This window comes from Candoia aspera, chromosome 1 (assembly GCF_035149785.1).
Source record: "Candoia aspera isolate rCanAsp1 chromosome 1, rCanAsp1.hap2, whole genome shotgun sequence".
NCBI lineage: Eukaryota > Metazoa > Chordata > Lepidosauria > Squamata > Boidae > Candoia > Candoia aspera.
Window position 1 is genome coordinate 318,840,040 of NC_086153.1, and position 27,595 is coordinate 318,867,634.

Sequence of the window (27,595 nt, forward strand, 5' to 3'; positions counted from 1 at the left end):
GGGAGGAGAGGACTAGATTTGCAGGTAGGACATATGTGCATTCTTCCCTGCACCCAATCTGGCCCCTCAAATCCAGACAATTACCATTTCCAAATGACTTGGAAAAATACACAACTTGAGGGCTTCAGAGGAAGAGAAGGATTCCCACACATCCAATGGCAACATGACAATACATCCTGACAGTATTTCTTTGGACTATGCTTAGTTTATAAAAGGAAGACAAGTATGATGACTTTGTATTCCATGCCATCTATTTCAAAAGCACTGTTTTGCATTTGATTTGGAACAATTGAATTGATACAGATCTTCTCCATTTATTAACATGGTCAACTCCTAAAAAAAAGTCTAAATGCGAAACACTTTGTGTTTCAAGTTCAATCATTATTGCATATTCATACTGGAATTTACTAATTTCTTGCTGTGGATTGCTAAGAACAAACCTGGTTCTTCTTGGCTCTGTTGTAGTATTAGGATCCTTAGATACTTTATTTTCTTTCCAGGTGCATCATGGATCCTGACTCTATCAAGAATTTCTTAAGTTTTTTCCTTTATCTGCTGCCTGAATGGGGTGAAGTTATCTCAACATGAGCTTGTATATACAGATGCACACTGATTAGAAAAAAAAACAAGCAAGGCATGAAAAGTCTATAAAGTTCCATTTGAGAGGTATCACAGATTAGGAGGAACCACTTTACAAAGCAGCTTTTTTCTGGTCATGTCCCTCTGTGCAGGTCTGGACTATTAACTGGCAGCACTGGTCCACTTTGATATCCAGGCATCATAGAACTGAACAGCAGCTGCAACACTTGGCACAAAGTTTCTTCTTTCTCTTTGGGCTGAAGATTGTGAGGATTGCTTCATCAAAGACTGCTTTCAGGCCTTTCTGGGTCAAAGCTGAACACTCTAAGTAGCACTGGGCTCCAATCTTGAATGAAAGAGAAAGAGGCAGGAATGTTGACGATGAGAAGTAAAGGAGAAGAAGAGACCCTGCTAGATCAGACTGAAGGTCCATTTAGTCCAGCATCCTGTACCAAATGCCTCTAGGAAGCCCAAAAGCAAGACATGGGTGTTAGCCCTTTTTGTTCCTATTTCCCATCAAAATGTAATTAAGGTGTACACTGCTGTTCAGTGCTGGATCCCAATTGTACTTATGTTTCTGTTAGATATAGCATGAAGCATTTTTATTGATGTAAGAAGGGCTTAGCGTAAAAAGAAGAAGAGTGGCCCAAACCATTTTGTGGTCAAGATAAAGACTACTGAATTTTACTTAACCATGGGCAACAGGACAGCACCCTCCATTGCATCTGAGAATACAGGCAGGTATTCTAACAATAGGAGCCTGTTCTTCCCCATTTGTCCTCTTGAGCCAAGGTTCCTGGCCCCCATCATTCTCCAGGGCTTCCCTGCCTCCTCCTCCTCCTCTGAGAATGTCTGCTATAGGGCCATGACAAAAACAGGAGAGTAATTCTTAGGCTACCATACACTTTACAGTTAAAAATACAGGAATTTTATTTTAAGTGTTTCTATCTAAGCACCATAGTTTGTGGTGCTGCCCCAACTGGCCCATTGTTTCTGAACTGGTTCCATCAGTTTCTTCAATGGAAGAAATGTAAAAAAGTAAAATAATTAAAAGTTGTGCATCTATCAAGCTGGAAGCTAAGTCTAAAATAATGGCAACATGACTGGGGCTATTCACATAATTAAAATAAGTGAGAGGCCAATGTTAAGTGTAAGGAAGTTTTTCCAAACTTGGTGCCCTCCAGATGCATTGAGATAACAACAACCCAAATTCCAAGTAGTACAGCTATTGACCATAGTGGCTAGAAATGCTGGGAGTTATTTCTGAAGGCTACTATTTTCCGGAAGGCTTTCTTAACAGCCAGCATAGTAAAGTCTTTAGATAGTGAAAATAAATTACAGTATAGAATGAATTAAAGAAAAGCAAGATCTAAAAAGTCAGTGCCCTTAGAGATTTCTATTGTTTTGTATTTCGTAGGGGACAATGATGACTGAATAAAATCTCTGGTGTGCTTAGCCCTGAGAAAAGCAAAAAGGCCTTTGGCTTAGCTCTGATCATACCAATCTAGCTACTGACTACTGTTGTTGAAGGATAACAGTACCTCTTTAGCCAATTTGATGCCATGTTCATAAGTCAGGGGCTTCTCTTTCATGTATAGTAAACGAGCCAAAGTTTTGGGGTCATCTCGAAGGTCAATCTAGAAGTGTACAGACAAACACAAAACTTAAAGATCCATACACCTCCATCTCTAATTCCCAAACAATAAACATCAGTAGCAAAATGCTCAGAGCTATTTGAGCATCTCATACAGTAGGTGAGAGGTTACTGCTTCCACACCGAATTCTACAGTACATCTGAAATCACAGAAGTGGACCAAAATGAGACATACCTACACACCACCTCCATTTTTGGAAATTTTTGGAAGTCTTTTGTGACGAAACACAATTCATTGTAGGAAAGTTTCCCCAACCATCCACATTTCTAGACTTGTTTGTGTTTTACAGACTTCCATGGTCTACTACTGATAGACATTAGGGCTGTTTCTTTTTTGTTATTTACCTGTGTTCCTATCAGAACATAAGGCACATGTGGCATGCAGACTTTCAATTCTGGCACCCATTCCTCTTGGACATTGTGGTAGGAGGCAGGGTTTACCACAGAGAAACAGATCAAAAACACATCTGTGTTGGGGTATGAGAGGGGTCTTAGTTGATTGTAGTCCTCCTGTCAGAGCAAAAAAGTACACAGGATGAAATTGAGAATTACTATCAAATTTTTCAGCTTATTTTGATATTTGGTCTTGGTTGCAGTGAGTGCTGGAAACCCACTTTTTATACAAGGAAAAGGTAGGAAGACTTCAGTGTCTTTGAAGATGCTTCAAAGCTCTTCAAGATCTTCAGAGAACATTGGTATTCTGTGAAATATAGCTTTATAAAAAGTCTCTTAAATTAACCAGAAGGTGGCAGTAGTTGCCAGTGTAAGCCATGAGACTGGCTCTTTGGTTTCCTAACTATAGAAAGATTCAAATTTTCAAGTTGCTACCATTCTGAGAGGCAAAAATTGGAATCATTTTAAAAATGTCAGAAAAAAAGCTAGCATGATAAAATAAGACAATAAGACTGAGATAATTGTTTTTAATGAAAAAAGAAGATGACCTAGTCAAAGTTTTATGCCAAGAGAAACCTGCAACATCTCTGAGATGGGGAAAACTGGATTTGCTCTGATCATTTATTGTATTTATTTATTTATTTATTCAATTTATATAGCAACCCATCTCAAACCAGGCTAAGAAACTTGATATTATAAGTTTAGGGTGGCAGTTATATGGTGGTTTTGTAGAATGGTATATATTTCCATAATTTTACAGAAATGAAAAATGTCTATTTCAGAATGTCAAAAGGAAAGGAAAAAAACTTCATTATTCATGTCTGAAAAGTAATGGCATGAAAAACAATAATAAATAAATAAACTGGAGATATATTACCTGTCCTGCAGTGTCATAAAGTCCAAGCAAATGTTGCCTGCCTCCAACTGTGACAGTAACTGTAAAAGAAGGAGAAGAAGAACAGAACATTTTTCTTATAATTTTTTAAATTTATATGCCACCCAACTCCCAGTGACTCTGGGCAGTTTACAAATGATTTAAAACATTAAAACAAGACATTAAAATGACAGTAAAAAAGTTAAAGATGGCAGAGATACTGTAACAAACCCAGATGGGAACAAAGAAAAAGAAGAAAAGGGGGCTTCAGTCATGCTTGCCAAAGGCCTGGGTGAAGAGCCAGGTCTTCAGGGCCCTTGGAAACACCAGCTGGGCAGGGGCCATTTGGATCTTGGGGGAGCCTCATTCCAGAGGGCAGGCACTGCTACAGAGAAAGCACACTTCTGGGGTCCTGAAAGAGGCACTGTTTGAAGGAACCTGGAGTGTGCCAACCCTGCCAACAAGTTTGGAATGAAGGCAAATGAGCATCTCACTGGTGGTTTTTCTTCTTCTTCTTCTTTTGGTCCATTTGCAAGCTAGAGATTTTCCCAAACCTACCTGTTGATCATGAGTTTGGCTAAATAGGCAAAAACACTCATAGCCTAAATACTGAAAAATAGGGCATGATGCTGCTTCTGAACATGAGTATTTTATCCTACAATATAGTTGTATTCTATTGATCATGAATCTTTATGAATCTATCAGGTCCTTATTATAGAGATCTAACTGTGATGATCATTAGCACATTTCCATTGTGACAGTGAACACATAGTATATAAATGTAAGTTGACCACAAAACCGTATTTTATTTCTAGTAACAGTTAGAAATTCCCATGCTGGATGCGAATTTTGACAGTTGTTGTCCAACACAATTGAAGCATATTACGTTGGGGAAAACCACACATAGAGATATATAGGGTAACATTTTTTGCTGTCATTCCTTAGACATGTCCCCAAAACTTTGAAGTTACACAGAAGTAAGATAACTAGGGAACTGGGAGAGTCAAAGATAATAGTGAAAAGAAGTATAATTCCATGGATTTAGGTTTTGATTACAGTTAGGAATGTTTTCCCAGCATGGGATCCTTGTGTAACAATTCTTTTTGCCATCCTCAGGACACTGTGGATTAAATTATTGCACAAAGCTAACCTTCAGCTTACATAGCCTGGCTAGCATTATTCTCGCTCTTTGGCTAGAAGGGGGCTGACTAGGATCAGGAAGAGACCACCAGCTGGCAGATACTTGAAGCCTAGCAAGCTAGAGTTGCATTTGTCTACCATGGTCCTCTTTAGGCTGCAGTGATTACTCTGGATCAAAAGGCATTGCCCTAAGGGAGAAGGTTTATGCACAGCTCCTGCTCGAGCCACTGCCTATCTCCCCCAAAAAGGGGGGACTCTGGGAGGTTTACAACAAGGATAAAAACATTAAAATACCATAAATAAACATAAATACAAATATAATATTGAAGATAAATACAGTATAAAATCCAGATGACGATACCAGTTGGAATATCACAGGAATCTAAGAAGCCATTTTAGGGTGCTAACCATCTCCAGGGGTGATTACTCCCCCTCCTGCCCCAAGCGAGGTACCAGAACCAGGTTTTTAGTTGTTTTCGGAAGGCCTCAAGAGATGGAATCTGTCTTACCTCTGGGGAAGGATATTCCAGGGGGTGGAAGCCACTGCAGAGAAGGTGCACCTCCTGGACCCCACCAGGTTTATTTATTTATACAGTTTTTAGGCTGCCTAACTCCCAAAAACCCTGGGTGACAGTCATTGCTGGGAACATGTAACACCTGTATTGTAGGCCCTGCACTGACTGTCCCCTCTTTAAGGTCCTGAGTCAGTTAATGACTCTTCCCCAATAAGTATGTTTTAGTTCTCTCTGGAGTGGCCTTTGCCACATTCTTTTTCTTTTTTTCCCCACTTGAATGGATGACTTTTAAAAAAAAATTAAATGCAAAAAACAAAGAAGAAGAAGAAGAAAGGAAGACTATTCCTAATGTCTTACTATTTCAATGAGATATGATAGGTGGTCACAAAGCAATGCTCTTATCTTATACATTTAAGTTTTTCGGTATTGTTGAAATGTTCTGGTGTGTGTTTTGTCCTTCCTCTAAGGCAGGGCTGCATGATTTTTACTGGGTCAAGAACCATGTTGACTTTTGAGTGCCATGCCAAGTTGAGTTGCAGTTTGCTTGCACTACATTTAATTAAAACTAATGATAATTTACACGATTACTTTGCAGTTATGCATTTAATCATTTTCCATTTATGTCACCTTACAAAGTACTTGGCTACCACTTTTGGAGATCTTTGGGAGCCTCACCCAAATTTCTGGAGTTGCATGCAGTTCTCAGGCCTCAGATGGTAATACCTCCTCTCTCAGGGGCTTAGACCATGGAAGTATAAATGGAGATTTAGGCAGCCTCCCACCCAAAAAGTCAACTCAAGTCTGCTTAGCTTTACTGATTAATGATTACATTTGGCTGACATTATATGACTCATTGTTTGGTTAGATCACCTCCTTTGCAAAAGGACCAGAAGGAGTCTGTTGTACAAAAGAAAAGGTTGGAGCTCAGCTAGACGTTCTTGCAACAGATCCTGTAGTGTATACTCTGTGATATGGAAAACTGAAACCAAAATCTAAACTTTAGTTGGTGCAAAATGAAACACTGAAAATGGCTTCATCATGTTTTATTTGTTTGTCTATTATTTATTTGCTTACTTACTAAAATGTGTATGCTACCTACTTGAGTAACTCTAGGCATTTTACAATGTGCATAAATTCATATATCCATAAAATCAATCTTACATTAAAACTATAAAACCGCTTCTGTTCCTGCCATCAGCTAAAATACTCCTCACCAAAGAGGACAGTTTTAACTGGCTTCTAAAATATTAAGAGGGGGAGCTGATCAGACTCCTGTGGATTAGCTGCTCCAGAGTTATGATGTTGCCATTCAGGATGTTATTTTGGGTGTCCCAGACTCCTGTTTTCTCTAGGGTTAGGTGCCTATAGCATCCTCTGCCAGTAAGACCATGTAAAGCAGGCAGGTTCTACTTGGAAAGAGAGTTCTCCAGGTAGCCCAAGCCAGATAGGGCTTTATAGGTAACATCCAGCACCTTGAGTTGGATCCAGAAGCTTACTCAAAACCAATGCCGCTCTCACAGAATAGGCATTATTCTATTGAACTGGCTAGTGCTGGTCAGCAGGCAAGCAGCTATGTTCTGCATAGCTGTAGCTTCTGGGTCATCCTCAAGGAACAAATTGCAGTAGTCTGAATGAGAGATGACAAGGGCATGAGTCACTATCTTCAGTGCCTTGTAATCCAGGAATGGGTATAACTGGTGGACTGGCCAAAGGTTCTCCTGGGCATGGCTTCCACTTGTGGCTCTAGCAAGAGATGTGAGTCCAGAAGAAGTCCCAGATTGTTAACAAGCTCTTTCAGGAGCAGGACAACTCTGCCAGAGCAATAGTTGGAATATCCATGGTGCCAGAAGATTCTATACCAAACCAACAATAATTCTCCATCTTATTCACAGGTGACGATGTTTAACAGATTTAGATACTTGTTTACCGTTGTTTTTAATAAATTTATATATTGCCCTTCAGTGGTGTGCTTTCTGCCTATCCAAAGATACAATTCCATCTGTATTCATTTTGCTGGAGTAAGGGGGAAGGGGAGACAAATTTAGTTGATTCACCTCTCCTTCTCCATGTAGCACATTAAATAGAGAGTGTCACTAGCACTGAACTATCTGATAATGTTACAAATTTCTAAAGATCTATGGGAATACATTTTTTTAATGGTATTTCAGATTTGTTGTTTATCCACCCATATTTTGGCATCTGTGCTTGACTTTCTTTTTTGTGTCATTTACCTCTTATATTCTTTAAAAATATATAATCAAGAACTGAAAAAGGAAACAAACAAACCACTCTGTTTCTCCAGAGCAACAGACTACCACATTCTGGGGCACTATGGCAGCCTTGTCAAAAAACAAGAAAATTCTTTTGTGATTTATGTAGAACACCACAGTGGGGAGAAGAAGGCAAGATTAAATTCAGTGCCAATGAAAGTGTATTACCCCAGTCTACTTCATAATTTGGGTTTCAAGTGAATCTGATGTACACTTCTGGTTTATGCTAAGTTTCTCTAAATTATTAAATACATCAATATTAAGGAATATATCTATATCTGTAGAGATATGTTAATTCTCAGTTACGTACATTGTTATGAGTCACAGAATCATATAATTAGAAAGGCCATCAAATCCAGCCCTTTGTTAAATTAACTTTAATAGATGCCTGTCTAATTGCTGCTTGAATATATCCAGCAAAAGGGAGCTCACCACCTTTTTGGGTGATTAGTTCAACTGGCAAACTGCTCTTATGATCAAAGTGTAAGCAGTCTTTCTATATAAATGAAAAATCAACCTGATTAGTTTCCTATTTTGAATATTAAAGCTCTACTCACCAAACATAGGCATTTCTTTATTCTCCTGATGAACTGCTTTAGTCTGTTTAATAACTATAACATCCCCAAATGGCAGCTGAGATGGTTTGGGCACATTTGCAGAATGGATCTAGTTTGTTACCATACAAGTTACTCTGGAAACCAAAATCCCATGAATGGAAAATTCAGTTCAGGGCACCAAGAAAAACTTGAGTATGGCAGATTGAAACTAATCTGGCCCATTCTGAATTTAAAATCACAGCAATGGACAAAGCACTTTGGTGAGACATCTTATCAAATGCCAATGATCCTGTAGCATGCACAGCAGCCTATTCATTGTAAAGCCGTACTCAGCCTAACATGTTCTAGGGAGATTCAAATACAAATCTCTCTCTCTCTCTCTCTCTCATTTATAGACCACTGCCATCTCAAGGACTTCCAGCAATTCCCAAAGATAAAAATATACAATAAACAGTACACAATTAAAATACACAGTTAAAATATCCACAATCCAATCCAGTAGACGCAGAATACAAAGTATATACACCAAGCCAATCTGTAAACCCAGCCAAGATGGAACTAACTCAATGTCCACCAGGAAGCTGTTCCATAGGACTGTTACTACTACCCAAAAGCAGCACCTCTGAGCCTTGGTCATCCTTACCTGCCTAAAGTGGGGAACCAATAGCAGCTTCTCCCAGCTATATCAGACTGGCCAGTCTGATTTCAATGGGAGAATGATGTCCCAGTGTTCAACGATTGGATCTTATCTCTATGTGCTACCTAGATGCATTCCATTTCTTCACTTCCAGATTCACTCATGGAAGTTCAATGATCTTTCCTAGTAATTAGAGGAGTGCCTTTCAATTGGAAGGTCTCATCATTTGGCACCCAAACATGCCTAAATATTCAGTCATGTCCATGCAATAGTTTGCCATTGCCTTTTCCCAGGGTTAATTGTGGAGCTCCTTCTCTTATGTGGGTTGTTGTCAGCCCTTCAAAGTGGGTCAAACCAGGATACAGATACCACATAAATGACTGGCTCTATTGTTACAGGATGTAAAGACAAAATCTTGAGAGCCTGACAAGAGTTTTTCTCTCCCTCTCTTTATCACCAAAGAAAGTCAAGGCAGAGCAATCTTGAGTTTTTTCTTCACCCTCTCCTGTCTTTCTGGGCTAAGTTCATGTTTTCCTAACAACTGCCACATATCTTCTCCAAGACTATCTCCATATTCCTCTATATGTGATTTCTCTTCGATTGGTACATGTGATTTCCTCATGCACCTGTCCTCAGCCTCATTGGGGATTACTCTTACCTCACTTTACCCATGAAGATATCCTGCTTCTGCCAGGTTTACTCAAGGTCACTGGAGCTACTGTACTTGCCTCTCTCACCACCTGGGAGGAACTCACTCAATATCCATTTTGAAACTGATACCAATAATTATTTATTTACACATTCGGGCTGCTTAGCATTGAAGACTGTCAATGTGTATCAATCAGCAGTTGTCAACTGTTTACACTTGTTATTTGAGTCATTGGGCATTAAATGGTTATACTTTGGTTTGCACTGACCAAATCCACAAAATGTTATCAAAACATTGCAGGAAGAGAATTGCTTGTCTTATAATTTCAGATAATTTGCAAAATATGTGGGAGGCTCCAGCAAGATGGAGCTATTTCATTGTAAGCAAGCCAATGAAACAAGTCAATCATTGAGGGAGATCAATGAGTTTGATATCTCTGCCTCTTATTAAAATGGGCTGGCAGTAGATCTAGTTACCAACAATGACATGTGCTATTTTATCTAGCCAAGAGTCAATATAAATAGGTTCTAATAAAGATGCACATGACTTTGTGATAGACAGTATGAGCAACCTGTCCCCAGAGAAAGGATTCTTTCTAACTTTAATCAGCTGGAGGTTGACAAGTTGGTAATAGGAACACCAAATACAATGAGTCTGTTTTTTAAATGGTGAAAAAAGGTGAAGGAGGAAGATAAAAAGAACAACAGCCCTCTGACATCTTGCACAAGGTAGGAGCCTAATCTTGACTTGTTAAATGCCTAGAACAATGCTGATTGACAGGCTTAGATATATATTCCTATATCCATGCAAAACGTGGCCTTTGACTGTATCTTAGCAGCTGTTCCACCATTCCATCAGGCGGTTGCTGACACAGGCCTCTGTCATGCTCCCCAAACAAATGTTCCCAGAGCATCTGATCAAACTCGCATGCATGAATAGAATCAACACGTGTCAAACCTTGCGAGTTGCTGGAAGTGGGAGGGGGCAAGCCAGGAGTGTGAAACCATCTTGTTTGGACTATCTCTGGCATTCAAGGTCAGGCTGTAGAGAACCATTGGAGACATCTGCATGGAGCTGAATGAACTGGCATGGGAAAGGGGGGCTGCATACCGACAGGGGGATGGGTTGGTTTCAGTGGACTGTTTAACCTGGGGAAAGCGCGGGAATTTCTGTTTGCAACTTTTTCACTGTACTGCACACTACGCTCCATTAAAGAGATTTCTACTTTAAACACGTATGAATTGAATTTAATGGGAAGCTGAGTAGGGCAGTTATTACAGCCTCACCAATGTGGGAAGTGTTTATTATTTTAATCTGTCAACTTCAGCGTGGGTCAGAGATTTTTTTCTTTCCCTTCCCCAACAGTCCAGAGAGAGAACAATTCCACTGTTCTGAAAGAGAAAGGCTTATACATGAACCAAGAAGACAGTCCAGATGAGTTTTCATCTGCTTTCTTCTTTGAAACTGGACCAGCAATGAAGAAATAAAGAATAAGCCCTTCCCTTTTTGAATTTTTTTTTTTGTTCCGATGGAGAGTATGATTTTATCTGAGCAGAACCCAATGTGGAGGGCATGATTTTCCATGCAGCAGAGGTACAGTTTCATTTCCTAGCAACTCTGATTAAGGAATTCCCATTGACATTGCTGGAAATGACCCTGGAAGGACTTTAAGCAAGAGTGAGACCTGACATTTCCAACTTAGTTTTGCAGGAAGAGACCATCACTCAGTGGCAGACTGCAGGCTTTGTTTACAGAAGGATGCAGGTTCCCCATTCAAGAAATGGACTGGAAAGTCTGCTGATACAAAATATTTTCCCCTGGCTCAAAGCTTGGGGAGTGGACTTAAAGGAAACTATGGGAGCTGATCTTCTGCACCACCCTGTGTTGTCAATGTCTGGTGCAAAAATGGGCTGCTTTTGTCCAAATGATGAAAGCAGTATTGCGACATCATACCACAAACTCTGTCCCTTTTGGATATGCCCGTGACATCATGACATACATAGGAAAGGGGTGAGACTTGCAAGTGGTGCCACAACACTGCTTACATCACTCTGAACCCCACTACTCCACCCCCCCACCCCCATGGATGCTGCTGAATCTATGGCCCCAAAGCCCCCTTGTTGTGATCTCAGCTGACTCTATAATTCTTTGGTCCTTAGCTTAAATACCTCCAGCAAAGCATGACATAGTTAGAACATGCTTAGGAAATAGAGATGCTTGAGGAGGAGAAAACTAAGCAAAAGCTGCTAAGCTGATTTTAATGTCCTGAAAATTGTTCCTATTCTCATGAATATCCCTTCTTCCCATCCTTCTAAAAAATATTTAATTGCACGTGAGACATATTTCTCACCCTCTAAACATTGGACTGCACAGGTCTTCATGCACAACAAAGAACAGGAACGTGTTGGATACAGCTGAATGACCATTTGGGATAATGTTTTTCTTAAGAGTTATGGACACCCTGCAAAGAAGAAATCTGGACAAGAAGTTAATGTGGCCTCCAAGCTAAGATTAAGTTGGAACTCTGGGGCACGTTAGAGGACTTAGTACCTGGTACAAGGCAAAGACCTCAGGGTCAGAGGGCAGGAATACACAGGCCTCAACTATTAAAGGATCTACCAGGCTATCTCCTACCAGTAGTAGAAGCCAGAGCATGTTTCCCTTCTCCTTGGCACTCTTAGGGCAATTGGCAATTTACTCAGACTAAGCAGAGAGAGTAGAAGCCAACTCCCTGCAGATTAATCTGCTGAATAAAATTAGGAAAATATAATCTAAACTAATAATTACTAGCAATACAGCAGAACCAATTAGGCTCAAAAATAAACACCATTCATGGCCCATGATTAAAATTTGCTCCAGCTCATTAACCTGCTATCTATTTATTGAACTGATTAAATCTGGAAGATAGAAAGAATACCTTGAACAATGTCAGTAATGCAGGATCTGAAACTGTAATGGAATGTATAACAGATTCTGTAAACATGGAGGATGGAGCAAAACTATTCCAGGAGGGAGTTGGACTATCTTGGTCTGGGGAAGGTAAAAATGTGAGAAAGAGATTCAGAATAACTTTACCTTAATCACATTAGTATAAGTTGAGAAGGAGAATTGCTTTGACAGGTTTTCAAGGTTCTGTTAGATTACCCTACTAGCAATAAAGATCTTTCCAGAAATCCAAGTAGTTCTTGTTTTCTGAGTTTGGCAGCCTTGCAGGGCTTGATAGAAACCAAAGGCAGGCCCATTGGGTGAGGTTCCTGAGGCCTTTATGAGGCTGCCCATTTCATGGCATATATTTGTCCTCATCAGGCTGTTGCATGAAGGATTCAAACCTGCCTTGACATACCCAAGAGCTTGGGTCAAGAGCATTAAAGTGAATTTTGACAATGACAAATGTTAATGTGCAGTGTGATAAAAAGAAACTGCAAAGTGTAACAGGGGTCAAGGGACCAACTGGATGAAACCCAGTAACCTTGATGAGTCTGGTGGATTCAGAGCTTCTGTAGGTAATGTGGACTGAAAGAGCAGCAAGCGAGTCCAATTTCAGAGATAAAATTGTAGGAAGAGGATGGTGTGTTTTCCCTAAGAACAGGAGTTCATATGAGAAAGGTTCTGCTAAGTGTGCTATGAGAAGTCAACTTCAAACTGTTTGGAGCATTGGTACTGCAGATTCTGTGGCTGATACTGCTCATCAAAGCTTGTGAAGAGTGGCAAAAATGGGGTCAAATAGATGCTTCAGAAATAGGTAAACATGGAAGGGTTGGGGTTGCAGTTTCAGCCTTCTGAAGAGCTCCATGAGGACTTCTGGGGACATAGTACCAGAGAAAGCAAGCCAGTTTTTCAGTCTTATTGTTTGATTGTTTTTAAGGTGGGAATAGGAGCAAGAGGCTTTTGAAGGTAAACTGCTCCCTTTTCTATTCTTAAAATCCTCACCTGCCCAATTGCCCAACATTGCAGCCAAAATTAGTCTGTTTTGCTGCCAAATTTCGGTATCACAATTTGGACAGAGGAATTCACAGCACTGAAATCAGCCCTTTGGCCCAAGTTTCAGGGGTGCGAATTCAAGGTGCTAGGAGGGAAAGGACAGTATCAGTACCAGCCAGTTTGAGCATATTTTGTTCAGAATGCTACAAGCAATCAAAGCTAGATTTTCTGCAGCATGTTCTATGCAAGCTAGGATTGTCAATCTATGTATAGACTACCTGGAAAGGCAACATATAATTGTCCTCATTCCACCAATTAAGAGATGCTTGTGGTGTACTCACATTAATTCAGGAGACTATATATGTTTATTAGGTAAAGGTAAAGGTTTCCCTCGACGTAAAGTCCAGTCGTGTCCGACTCTAGGGGGCGGTGCTCATCTCCGTTTCTAAGCCATGGAGCCGGCGTTGTCATAGACACTTCCGGGTCATGTGGCCAGCATGACGACTCGGAACGCCGTTACCTTCCCGCCGAAGCGGTACCAATTAATCTACTCATATTTGCATGTTTTCGAACTGCTAGGTGAGCAGGAGCTGGGAGAGCAACGGGAGCTCACCTCGCCGCGCGGTTTCGAACCGCTGACCTTCCGATCGGCAGCTCAGCGGTTTAACCCGCAGCGCCACCACGTCCCCATATATATGTTTATTAGAGAATCCAAAAATAGTTACTAACTGGATGCTGTTTTTCCTCCACCATGTCCTTGAGTAAAGGCATAAAAAAAAACCCAGAATTCTTTGTTGCCCATTTCCCATCTGCTAGTAGGTATATGCAGGACTTTGACACTTACTCAGGATGCTTTGTACTCAGGCTATGTATGTGTGTGCCTCCATGTAGATGTATGTGTGTGTAGGAGTGTAGATACCAGTATATGCTAAGTGTCTAGTAATTATTTTTAAAAAACTAAGCCATAGATAAATGGCAGCCCTCAAATGCCTACTCTTAGAAGTGGGATGTTTGCACATATGGCACTCCGCTGGCAGGAATTATTATATCTCATATTCATCTTCATTTAAATATTAGCCTACATAAGTGGCCACCTTAGGTTCTTAAGAGCGTAAGCCTGACAGCAGAAATTATTTCATTTTTATTGATTCTTAAACCGATTTTGGAGCCTTTTCAGCTGAAGAATGAGTTACAAATGCTTTAAACAAGCAAAGCAGCAAACAAACAAGGAAAATGACAGGGCTTGTTTTTTTCATTCTGAAACGTACCCTGAAAAATAAATAAACAAACAGATGCCTGATTAGGATACTACATGTTAGAAAATGGTGGCACTGAAAATGGTGAATTAGATAAATTATAGCACTTTCACAAAATAATGTCCCTGTGTTAGGTTTAAAGAAAGTGTTGACCTTTGTTTTTAATCTTCTGTTGTTGCAAGTGTTTCAAGAATTCAAATCATTTTCTGGAAATAGTATTCTTAATACATGTCTGTTCTTTCTCAGTTCTGTGCTTCAAATTTAGGCCCACAACAAATGCAGGTCTCTGAGTGCACATTGTAGAGATTTCCAGCACTTGATACTTGGTTAAATGGAATAAGAATTATGACAAGACTAGAAACTCTATTCTTATTTGAACTACGCAGGGAGTATTTTACTTAGGGAAGCTGGGCAGTTTCAAGATCACAGAAGAAAATAAGAGGTTTTGTGAAATATATTCTGCTTCAGGTACTTATTTTCCTAGCAGGTTACCTGGATTCAAGGAAACCATTTGTATTTGTGGATTAAAAGAGAGGTGAGGGAGGCATCTTAGAACAAATACTGTATATCTCAGCTTAATAAGCCAAGATGACTGAGTCTTTTGCAAGGAAACCACCTAAAATATCTTCAGTATAGCTCTAGTTCTTTCCAGCTCAAGAAAGTATGATTACCAGCTTTGCCTCTTTCCTCAGGCTGAGAGAAAGCGACTGGCCCAAGGTCACCCAGCTGGCTTTGTGCCTAAGGTGGCACTAGAACTCCAGGTCTCCCAGTTTCTAGCCTGGTGCCTTAACCACTGCACCAAACTAGCTCTCAAAGCTGTACTTTAAGGTTGGCTTAATACTGTGGCATTTTCCAAAGCTGGAGACTTCCTGGAATGGGTAATGTAATGGCTGCCTATCTTAAAGTATTCTCAGACTCACAAGCGGAGAGCCTCTAAATTCCTGTGGTCTGTCCAAACTTCGTACGGGCAGGAAGCACCCTCAAATAGGTGGCGCCAAATTTCTAAAGCGGCTTTAACAGCAAAAGCCTCCTTTTCCCAAACATGCCACCGGCGCTCAGTCTCAGAAAATTTCCTGGACAGATAAGCGCAGGGTTTCAGGACATTGTCAGAATCTTTTTGCAACAGTATAGCCCCAATAGAAAAGTCAGAAGCGTCGACCTGTACAACGAAGGGGCGTTCAGGATCAGGGTGCCTCAAAATAGGCTCTGCGGTAAAGAAAGTCTTTAATTTCTCGAATGCAGCCTGGCATTCTGGTGTCCAATTGAACACTGCCCCAGGGTTTTTCACTTTGCGTGTTTCCCCCAACCCCTTCATGCGCAGCAGGTTGGTGAGGGGCAAGGCAATTCATCCTCTCAGGGGTCACCGATTCCTCCCTCCATCGGGCATCAGGCTGTCTCTCTGGTGCCACTTTGGTCGATTCCCCCTCTGGGGTCAGTGGGTGTCCTAACAGCCAGGAACCACGCTGAGACAAGGAACTGGTCTCTAATGTTTATTGCTAGTACATAACAGGAATCCTAACAAACTGAAGAAGCGTGGGAAAAACCCAGACATATAAACCTCAAAGGTTAAGGCGGTCCCAATCTGTGTCTCTTTGAATGACTTCCCAATTCCTCAGTGCTACGCATGCGCTTAACAGTCTGGATGGGAGCCCCCTGCTCGCCATCCTTACTCATGACATCGGGAACCGGTACTTCCAGGAAGCACCAGCCATCTCTGCCTTGGGTTCTCCCTCATCACTAGATCCCCCCAGCTCAGGGCTTGAGCTGGAGCCCCTCGGGTAGAACGAAATGTCGGGGGGAAGGGGGCTCTTTGGTGCTGGATCAGCTTGCGGTTCCAGCACCCCGGACGTTGGTCTCAGCTCTGTCATCGTTAACTATTTTCCTCACAAGAATTGCACTTGGAAGGAGTTAACGGGTATCACAAAAGGATTCTCAGCTTTATGTAATGGTTGCCTATCTTAAAGTATTCTCAGACTCACAAGCCAGAGCTTGAATAAAATCTGGTTTATTTAAGAATAGTATGCAAGTACAAAGAAAGCTGAGAATGAGCAAAAGCGCGCCAAATACAAACTAAAAACCCTCGGTGCGAATGTAAGCCCTCCCCCTCGTACAACTGTTTCAAATTCCCCATCCCAGGTGCTCCTAACGAGTTCTGCTAATCAACGGGTAAAAAGGACCTTGAACACAAACGATAACCCAAACACATTCCATCCCAGTGAAGAAAGATAGAAAGCCTGGTACAAGATCTCCCAGCAGTTCCCTCCCAACGGGAATACGCGTCAGCACCATGGCATGCAAAACGTTACGATGTACATTAAACATTGCAACGACGAACATGACAGGTAAAGTGGGAAATTGATCAGTCTGCATGCATCAGATTTTATGTCAGACATCAGGAGTAGAAGCAGCAATGTGATTTGGAGTCTGAGGCTAAATATCTGGCCCTCTTGCTTCCTTCTTCATTGTCTCCTTAAAATGATTGCCAGAGATATAGATTTTATTGCAATACAAAACAAGACCGAGGAAGCACGCAGGGCACAACTTCCATAATTCTTTCCAACTTCTTTCCCAACAATGGCCATAGGAGGCCTCTGTATTTTTTTTTCTTGTGTAATGAGGTAGCATGTGGTATTTCTCTGTGTTACTGCCTTCCCCTTGTGTTACCACTTTGTGTGAATGTCAGCCTTTCTCAGCTTTTTGACCCTGGAGGAACCCTTGAAATATTTTTCAGGCCTCGGGGAACACCTGCATATTCAGGCTCAAATATAGGCCACAAGTTACAAAATTATTATATTAGTTTCATGTGTAGGCCTGTATATATGCTCTAACAGTGTTCTTAAATTAAAAATAAAGAATAAACTTATCTCTTTAAAGTGAAGTTGCCCAAATTTGAAATAATTTTTTAAATAAATTGTGATCTCCTAGTGACCTCTCACAGAACCCTAGGATGCCACAGAACCCTGGTTGAGGAACCCTGGTATATGGGTACACAGGACAGCTCAGAGCAACCTACATATAGTCTGCTCTGGGTCACATGACCCAGGACTGTAGTCACATGACTCAGAGGGAAGAGGCTTAGAATGGTGTAGTCCCTTGCATCTTGAGCTAGTGCCTCTTTCAAGAAGAGGCATTGGGGGAAATTTTTTTTCTCTGCAATCCCAAGCAGGATCTGGCCCATTTTCAAACTCAACATTTCTTTTGCTGGCATCTGTAAACAAGGATCTATTAGCAAAATTAGCAAGGAGGAGGAGGAGGATTTACTGAGGACATTCTGTGCAAAAGCCCCTCCAAATATAAAGCCAAAGCTGGCTGAGACTCAGAGTTAATCCTCCCTTTGCTCTTTTATGACTCCGAGATCAGTGGATACATCACTGTCAAACGTGCAGCCCCTGCCTGCAACTTCGCACTGCAGCCTTTGCCATCTTAACCCAGCATTGGGTTGGCAATCTTTATTTTCATTATGCTGTATACACCTGGGGACCCGGGGTGGATGGATAAGTAAATAATCAGGTTTAGGTTTATTTTCAGATCTGTACAGAACAAATTGCCTGGCTCTCTTCCTACTACCAGCACAGTTCCAGACAGCTTTGTTAGCAGGAAAGTATGTTGTTCTTTCAGTCTATTTGCCTCCTCTGAGTCATATTGAGAGAGCTTTAATGTAAAATGGGTATGTGCAAAACACAATCTTCATTAAGTCATAGTCGTATCTGGAGCAGTGGATATGCTTTCACATCTTCTTCGCCAAGAAAATTTAGTTTCTCTATTCTAAATCACTGTTTCTCAACCTTAGCAACTTTAAGACCTGTGGACTTCAACTCCCAGAATTCCCCAGCCAGCAAGGGGAATTCTGGGAGTTGAAGTCCACAGGTCTTAAAGTTGCTAAGGTTGAGAAAGTAAAAGGTAAAGGTTTCCCTTGACGTAAAGTCCAGTCGTGTCCGACTCTAGGGGGCGGTGCTCATCTCCATTTCTAAGCCTTGGAGCCGGCGTTGTCCCTAAGGACCCGTCCGTGGTCATGTGGCCGGCATGACTCACGGAACGCCGTTACCTTCCCGCCGAAGCGGTACCAATTAATCTACTCACATTTGCATGTTTTCGAACTGCTTGGTGTGCAGGAGCTGGGACGAGCAACGGGAGCTCACCCCGCCGCGCGGTTTCGAACCGCCGACCTTCCGATCGGCAGCTCAGCGGTTTAACCCGCAGCGCCACCGCGTCCCTTGAAAGGTTGAGAAACACTGCTCTAAATAAACAAAATTGGTTTTGATGGCCTTACTAGACACTGGATCTATAGGCAGGATGATGGTCCTATAGAGTTCTGAAGCTCCCCAATCAGTTGAAAACATTCCAGGGCTGCCTTCCATTTCTGAAATTTCTCTAAGTGCTGTCAGGTTGTTTCTAGGTTCATTTCAGCTGCCAGGAGGACTAGAAACTTGCCCCTGCCCTCCACTTTTAAAGCTGACTTCTGAATTCAGGACTGTAGATAAATGAGGTTGAACAGCCTGCAGAGCAGCCTTCACAGTGGACAAAATGTTTTGTTTTAAAAAGAATATAATTTGGAAGGAATGAAGTTATGATACTTCTTAACTATTCAGACCTATTCATGATTGCTGAAAAGCCTATTCTGCATTCAATGAGTAAAGACCATGAGGATGTAGTTTTAATTTTTTTTCAATGTGATGCTCATTATCATTAGTGTGTGCAGGTCGGCGTGCATATGTTTGCAGTGCATACATAATAGATCTCTATACCGGCTCTAGGCCAAGGGTCCTGAGCAACCCAACTTTTAGTAGAAAGAAAATTAAAATCTTAAAGGCAAATATGCACTTCCTATCAGATTAGACTACTGTAGAGTGTTTCCTAACCTGGACAACTTTAAGTTATGTGGACTGCAACTCCCAGAATTCCCAAGCCAGCTGTCCATTGCTAAGAATTCTAGGAGCTGAAGTCCACACATTTCAAAGTTGCTCAGGTTAAGAAACACTCTAGTCTAATCTGATTAGAAGTGCATTTAAAACCCATTCATAGCCCCCAGGATTACAATATTTTATGTATTTGTTTGCTATATTTATACCTGCCTTTCCAGGTATAAATTAAGAAGACCTCAAGACAGCTTCCATGGGGAACTCCATTTTATTCCCTCAACAACAACATGGTGAGGTTGGTTGGGCTGAGAGATATGACTAGCGAGTTCCCAAAACTAGAGATGGACTTGATCCTGGGTCTACCTGATAGCTCAACACCTTAACCACTTCACAACATAGGCTTTCTTCCTTAAGAAAATACATTATAAATAAATATTGTCATGTGCTGCAGTGAGGTTTTATGGTTATGATAAAGCAACTGGCTCATGTTCCTTCATGCATAAACAGCTTTTCTAATATGCTATAAGGCGGTGCCATCTTGTCAAGAATAACTTAGTAAATCAATGCATGAATTTATTTGGCCTGAAGGATTAGTGAAAGATTTATTCCCCAAATTTTGGACAGCTGAAGCAACTGGGAGCATACCGCATTCTTTCATCTTGCACGCTTTACCCTTACAACCTGATCCATTTTTGTTTCAGACTTTGCAAAAGATTGGCAAAGGGGAACCAGCCTTCACATATATAGGGATGGGATCTTTGATATCAGAGACAGACAAGAAGAATGATCTTGAGACAGGACAGAGAGCAAAATGAGAAAATAGACCCTATTACCAAGGAGATGTACTAGACTGTTTGTTGTTTATTCATTTAGTCGCTTCCGACTCTTCGTGACTTCATGGACCAGCCCACACCAGAGCTTCCTGTCGGTCGTCAACACCCCCAGCTCCCCCAGGGACGAGTCCGTCCCCTCTAGAATATCATCCATCCACCTTGCCCTTGGTCGGCCCCTCTTCCTTTTGCCCTCCACTCTCCCTAGCATCAGCATCTTCTCCAGGGTGTCCTGTCTTCTCATTATGTGGCCAAAGTATTTCAGTTTTGCCTTTAATATCATTCCCTCAAGTGAGCAGTCTGGCTTTATTTCCTGGAGGATGGACTGGTTTGATCTTCTTGCAGTCCAAGGCACTCTCAGAATTTTCCTCCAACACCACAGTTCAAAAGCATCTATCTTCCTTCTCTCAGCCTTCCTTATGGTCCAGCTCTTGCAGCCATTTATTACTACGGGGAACACCATTGCTTTAACTATGCGGACCTTTCTTGTCTGTGTGATGTCTCTGCTCTTAACTATTTTATCGAGATTTGTCATTGCTCTTCTCCCAAGGATTAAGCGTCTTCTGATTTCCTGACTGCAGTCAGCAACTGCAGTAATCTTTGCACCTAGAAATACAAAGTCTTTCACTGTTTCTACATTTTCTCCCTCTATTTGCCAGTTATCAATCAAGCAGGTTGCCATAATCTTGGCTTTTTGAGGTTTAGCTGCAAGCCAGCTTTTGCACTTTCTTCTTTCACCTTCATCATAAGGCTCCTCAGTTCCTCTTCGCTTTCAGCCATCAAAGTGGTATCATCTGCATATCTGAGATTGTTAATGTTTCTTCCAGCGATTTTAACTCCAGCCTTGGATTCCTCAAGCCCAGCATGTCGCATGATGTGTTCTGCGTACAAGTTGAATAGGTAGGGTGAGAGTATACAGCCCTTCCGTACTCCTTTCCCAATCTTAAACCAGTCTGTTGTTCTGTGGTCTGTTCTTACTGTTGCTACTTGGTCGTTATACAGATTCTTCAGGAGGCAGACAAGATGACTTGGTATCCCCATACCACTAAGAGCTTGCCACAATTTGTTATGGTCCACACAGTCAAAGGCTTTAGAATAGTCAATAAAACAGAAATAGATGTTTTTCTGAAACTCCCTGGCTTTTTCCATTATCCAGCGGATATTGGCAATTTGGTCCTGAGTTCCTCTGCCTTTTCTAAACCCAGCTTGTACATCTGGCAATTCTCGCTCCATGAAATGCTGAAGTCTACCTTGCAGGATCTTGAGCATTACCTTACTGGCATGTGAAATGAGTGCCACTGTTCGATAGTTTGAACATTCTTTCGTGTTTCCCTTTTTTGGCATGGGGATCTAAGTTGATTTTTTCCAGTCTGATGGCCATTCTTGTGTTTTCCAAATTTGCTGGCATATAGCATGCATTACCTTGACAGCATCATCTTGCAAGATTTTGAACAGTTCACCTGGGATGCCATCATCTCCTGCTGCCTTGTTATTAGCAATGCTTCTTAAGGCCCATTCAACCTCACTCTTCAGGATGTCTGGCTCTAGCTCCCTGACCACACCGTCAAAGCTATCCCTGATATTGTTATCCTTCCTATACAGGTCTTCTGTATATTCTTGCCACCTTTTCTTGATCTCTTCTTCTTCTGTTAGGTCCTTGCCATCTTTGTTTTTGATCATACCCATTTTGGCCTGGAATTTACCTCCAATGTTTCTAATTTTCTGGAAGAGGTCTCTTGTCCTTCCTATTCTATTGTCTTCTTCCACTTCCGCGCATTGCTTGTTTAAAATTAGTTCCTTATCTCTTCTGGCTAACCTCTGGAATTTTGCATTTAGTTGGGCATATCTCCCCCTATCACTGTTGCCTTTTGCTTTCCTTCTTTCTTGGGCTACTTCTAGTGTCTCAGCAGACAGCCATTTTGCCTTCTTGGTTTTCTCTTTCTTTGGGATGGATGTATTTTGTTGCCGCCTCCTGAACAATGTTGCGAACTTCTGTCCATAGTTCTTCCGGGACCCTATCTACTAAGTCCAGTCCCTTAAATCTATTCTTCACCTCCACTGCATATTCCTTAGGAATATTAGTGAGCTCATATCTAGCTGATCTGTGGGTCTTCCCTAATCTCTTTAGTCTGATCCTCAATTGTGCAAGAAGAAGTTTGTGATCGGAACTACAGTCAGCTCCAGGTCTTGTTTTTACCGACTGTAGAGATGTCCGCCACCTTTGGCTGCAAAGGATGTAGTCAATCTGATTTCGGTGTTGTCCATCTGGTGAAGTCCATGTATAAAGCCGTCTCTTAGGTTGTTGGAAGAGAGTGTTTGTTATGCAGAGTGAGTTGTCTTGGCAAAATTCTATCAGCCTGTGTCCTGCTTCGTTTTGTTCTCCCAGGCCATGCTTACCTGTAATTCCAGGTGTCATTTCACTGCCCACCTTAGCCTTCCAATCTCCTGTGATGAAAATAACATCTCTTTTAGGCGTGTGGTCCAGTAGGTGCTGCAGATCCTCATAGAACTGCTCTACTTCAGCTTCTTCAGCATCTGTGGTTGGGGCGTATATTTGGAGCCACTGTGATGGCTTGCCCTGAATTCGAATTGAGATCATTCTATCGTTTTTTGGATTGTATCCAAGCACTGCTTTAGCCACTTTACTATTAATTATGAAGGCTACTCAATTTCTTCTGTGGTCCTCTTGTCCACAGTAGTAGATCTGGTGGTCATCTGATGTGAAGTGGCCCATTCCAGTCCATTTCAGTTCACTGATGCCCAAAATGTCTATCTTTAATCTTGACATCTCACCAATAACCACATCCAATTTGCCCTGGCTCATAGATCTTACATTCCAGGTTCCAATGGTGTGTCGATCCTTAGAACATCGGATTCGCCGTTCACCACCAGCACCGTCGGCTGCTAGCCGTCCTTTCGGCTTTGAGCTAGCTGCGTCATCACGTCTGGGGCTAGTTGAACTCCTCCTCTGTTCCTCCCCAGTAGCATTTTGACCATCTTCTGACCTGGGGGTCTCATCTTCCGATGGTATACCGACATATCTCTGGTTGTACTGTCCATTTAGTTTTCACGGCAAGAATACTGGGGTGGATTGCCATTACCTTCCCCAGGGATCGCCTTTAGTCTGACCTCTCTGTCACGACCTTCCCGTCTTGGGTGGCCCTTCACGGTTTAGCTCATGGCATCCTTGAGGTGCTCAAGCTCCAGCACCACGACAAGGTAACGATCCTTTGCTGAAGCTCAACAACACAGTAAACTGCAAATCTTATTTTAAAATCTACATAAGCTGGGGGCGGGGGGGAGGAGGAGGGAAGGGTAGCATGCAAGACAGTTAACTGAACTTTATAGCTATACATGTTATGTAACAATAGATTAAGACCTTCTTTCCAGCTGTTACCTGATATAGAGAGGAAAACCTAGGATGGTACTGTTTGTAAATATTTGTAAATATTCATCTGCAGGACAAATAGCAGCACTGGAGGCTGGTTTTAATTGGGGAAATGGAATGAGAAATTTTAAAAAATCTGGCTCAAAGTCACAATCCCAGTTTAACATCCTTTTTGGTTTTCTGCATTGAGGGCAATCTTTAACCTGTGGGCTGTCAGTCTAAATTCCCCCTTTAGTAATAAAGCTGTTTGCAAATACCAGCATCTCTTGCCCTGCAGTCTTTATCTTAACTAGTCTGCTTTGAACATTGTACTTATATTTAAACATTTTATCTCCATCTAGGAATATCTAATGTTTTGGGGTGGGCAGGGATAGAATCATCCCTGTACTATTGGCATATTAGCTCTCATTCAAGACAAAATGAACTCACCTGACCCATATCTTACATCAGGTGCATGATGTGAAGCAACTTCTGGCAGCCCCAGTCACTGAGACCAATGTTGAGGGATGCTGGGATTTGTAGTTCAGTAACATTTGGAGGGCTGCAGGTCATAACCATATACTCATCACCTGTAAGGGCTAAACCTGGTAAGATGGGAATCAGCAGTTCCCAGGCTGAAGAGAACCATTATGTAAACTTACCGCAGCTAGCCATCAGGAGACCAGCCAAGTATTTGGCAAGTTAAACTAAGTGCTAAATAAGAAATTAAATATCAGGAGAGCTTTGATTTACTGTTGAGAAAGACAGTCGAGTCCTGGTGTGAAGCCTGCCATCACCCAGGAAGAGAAAATAAGAATTCCACCATGACTAGGTGCCCTTCTCCTCCCTTTAGCTGACTGTCCCTATAAGAGAAAATTCAGCATTGGGTGGTGTTCAGGTTTAAAAACTTCAAGAACAACTTGAGCTATTCTAGTCATTTCCTTGGTGGTGCCTTTTTTTTTCACAGATCCTCAGTTATTCTGTCCCTTTTATTATGTTACATTCTGTTTAGTTAGGAATTCTCAATGAAACCATGGCTTCCAGGTCCTCTGAAGTAAAGGGACTGAGAGGACCCTGCTTGTCATTGGCTTTCCCCATGCTAAAAAAGCAAATGTCCTGGGGCCAAGGACAATTCAGTTATCAAAGCAACCCACACCCCAGGAAAATAATTTCACACTTCTTTTTTTTCACCTAGTAACAACCCTGTGTACCACATTGCTTAATTTTCTCTTTCTCTCTCTAATCCAGGTTTCTCCAAGCTGTCTGGGGAATTCTGGGAGCTTTAAAGCTGATCTAACTCAAGTTGGATTTGCATGCATAATTGGGTGCTTTCTTTTTATTTAGCATTCAGGTCCATTTTTTTCCTTAGAATTAACTCTGTTCAAACAGCCTGCTGTGCCTTCAAGGAACTTTCAGTATCAATCTCAATTTGTAACATTTCATCCATTTTTGTTGTTTTGCAATAAAACCATATGTTCTAGATGCTATGCTGGACCCCACTGACTGTTTAACTCTCCTTGTATATATAACTTGCATGCTATAATGGTTAGTTTAAAACACGCCCCCAACATGTAATTAATCTTTCTATATTACACACACACGTGTGTGTATGCATTTAAAATTAAAGAGATGCTGCTCAGGTACCACCAAAGGATAAGACAGGTCCTGAAGACCCAGCTCAATGGGAAGAACAAGATCCATGCCATCAACATATATGCCCTGCCAGTCATCAGATACCCTGTCAGTATAGTGAGCTGGCCAAGGGAGGACATGGAGGCTGCTGATGTGAAGACCCAGAAGCTCCTCACAATGTATGCAGGTTTCCACCCCAAGCCCAACACCCAGAGACTGTACACCACCCAGAAAGAGAGTGGGCGGGGTCTGGTGTCAAAGCCACTGTCCTGGATGAGACCCAGAGCATCCAGGAGTGCATCAGCAAGATGGCACTCAAAGATGAGCTGCTGAGAGAATGCCTGAGGCAGCAACAGACATGGGAGGAAGACCAAGCAGAGGAAGTGCCATGGCACCCCTGCATGGGATGTACCATCAACAGAGAGCTGAGGTGGCTGACACTGGGAAATCCTACCAGTGGCTGGAAAGGGCTGGACTAAAAGACAGCACTGAGGCACTGATCACAGCAGCACAAGAACAGGCACCAAGCACCGGATCCATAGAAGCAGGGGTCTACCACACTAGACAGCACCTGAGATGCAGACTGTGCAGAGAGGCCTCAGAGACACACATAGTGGCAGGGTGTAAGATGCAGGGAGGAACAGCATACACTGAACGGCACAACCAAGTAGCTGGCATCGTGTACAGGAACATCTGCACAGAATATGGGCTAAACCAGTGATGGTGAATCTTTGGGCTTGGTGTGTTAAAAATTCGGAAAATGCCTAACTTGACTCTGCTGGCATGTCATACCCCCTTCCAAATGAAAGAGAAACGATTCTTTACATAGTCATTTATTTTAAAAAAAATACTGTTATTGCCCCTTCACGCAAAGCTGGTTCCTGGAGAAGCCGCTTGCAAATTACAGGTGGCTTCTCCAGGAACTGGCTTTGAGTGAAGCCAGCAAAAGCACACCCTTTCATGCCAAGGCGCCCCTTTGCACCCCTTCACACCAAGTCACTTTGTGCCCCTTTGCCCAAATTGCAAGCGGCTTCTGCAGGACCTGGCTCATGCAAGAGGGAGCAAGAAGATGGCCAGGTGAGCTGGGGCAGTGGAGGCCAGGGCAGCAGGGGGCTCAGAGTGGCAAGGGTAACTGCGGCTGGGACTGGGCTGGGGCAGTTGCGGCTTCCTGGGGTGTGACAAACAGCCCCAGATCAGTGTGGTTCTGGGGCTGCTTGCCGCCCCACAAGGCAGGGTGCAGGGCAGCCAAAAGGGCAGAGATGGGGGGAGATAGGTGGGGGGGAGTTGCAGTGCCTTTTGTTGTTCGGTTTCTTCGATACCTCGAACAGGGAGAAGAGTTGTTGTCAGTTGTTGGTGAACGCTCGTGTGTCACCCAAAACGTTGTGGAGTGTCACCTTTGACATTTGTATCATAGGTTCACCATCCCAGGGCTAGACCCACCCAAGTCCAGATGGGAGATTCCACAGAAGGTCGTGGAGAATCACAGGGCTAAGATCCAGTGGTACCTTCAGATTGAGACAGACAGGCAGGTACTGGCCAATGTGGAAGTACCACATCGTGGTAGTAGACAAGGACCAGAAGACAGCAGTGGTGATAGGTGTAGCGGTGCCAAGTGACAGCAACTTCAGGAAGAAGGAGTATGAGAAGCTGGAGAAGTACCAGTGCCTGAAGGAGGAACTAGAGAGGATGTGGAAAGTGAAGGCCAAAGTGGTCCCAGGGCTGGTAGGGGCACTTGGGTCTGTGACTCCCAAGCTGGGAGAGTGACTCCAACAGATCCCAGGAGCAACATCAGAGCTCTCTGTCCAGAAGAGTGCAGTGCTAGGAACAGCTAAGATACTGCACAGAACCCTCAAACTCCCAGGCCTTTGGTAGAGGACCTGAAGAAGACGACACATACCACCCATAGGAGATGCTGCAATAATCTGGGTGGCCGCAGCAGTTGCAAATATAAAATTCATCCTAAGAACCTTGAAAAGGATTGATAATAAAACTACCAGCATCACAATGTTCTTGCAACTAAAATGGTCAGTGATCTGGAGCAGTGTTTCTCAACCTTGGCAACTTTAAGATCTGTGGACTTCAACTCCCAGAATTCTCCAGCAGTTGGGAGTTCAAGTTCACAGATCTTAAAGTTGCTGAGGCTGAGAAACTGATCTGGTGGAACTCCCCTGCAAGAGAAGGATTAACTATTTGAACATTTTTGGTTTTAAAAAATCAGTAATGATGATATTGGTGAGTAATAGGATAAAGACATAACAAATCATACCTGTTGTGCAAAAAGTGAATAGAGGGACGTTTCCCCACCCTTCTGCATAATTTTCCTATTACTTTAACTAAGAAGTAGGACTGGAACTATTTTTTTGTATTTATCAGTAATGAGTGTGGAGTGTGGGTTCAATGCCTGTGAAGTGTTTTGCCAGGAAACTAAAATATTATCTTTTCCAAAAGGAGACACATACATT

General features: G+C 42.2%; 1 protein-coding gene across 1 annotated transcript in view; it reads right to left on the minus strand.

Annotated features, from left to right (window-relative positions):
* Nucleotides 1-343: 343 nt before the first annotated feature.
* The window catches only part of RHOJ (ras homolog family member J), a 51,645-nt gene continuing 24,393 nt past the window's right edge, over nucleotides 344-27,595 (minus strand). The window contains exons 2-5 of the mRNA XM_063290440.1: nucleotides 3,504-3,562; nucleotides 2,579-2,743; nucleotides 2,121-2,216; nucleotides 344-925 (exon numbers count right to left, since the gene is read on the minus strand). Coding sequence (XP_063146510.1) covers nucleotides 779-925; nucleotides 2,121-2,216; nucleotides 2,579-2,743; nucleotides 3,504-3,562 — 467 coding nt within the window. The 3' untranslated portion in view covers nucleotides 344-778. The remainder of the gene's footprint in view (nucleotides 926-2,120; nucleotides 2,217-2,578; nucleotides 2,744-3,503; nucleotides 3,563-27,595) is intronic.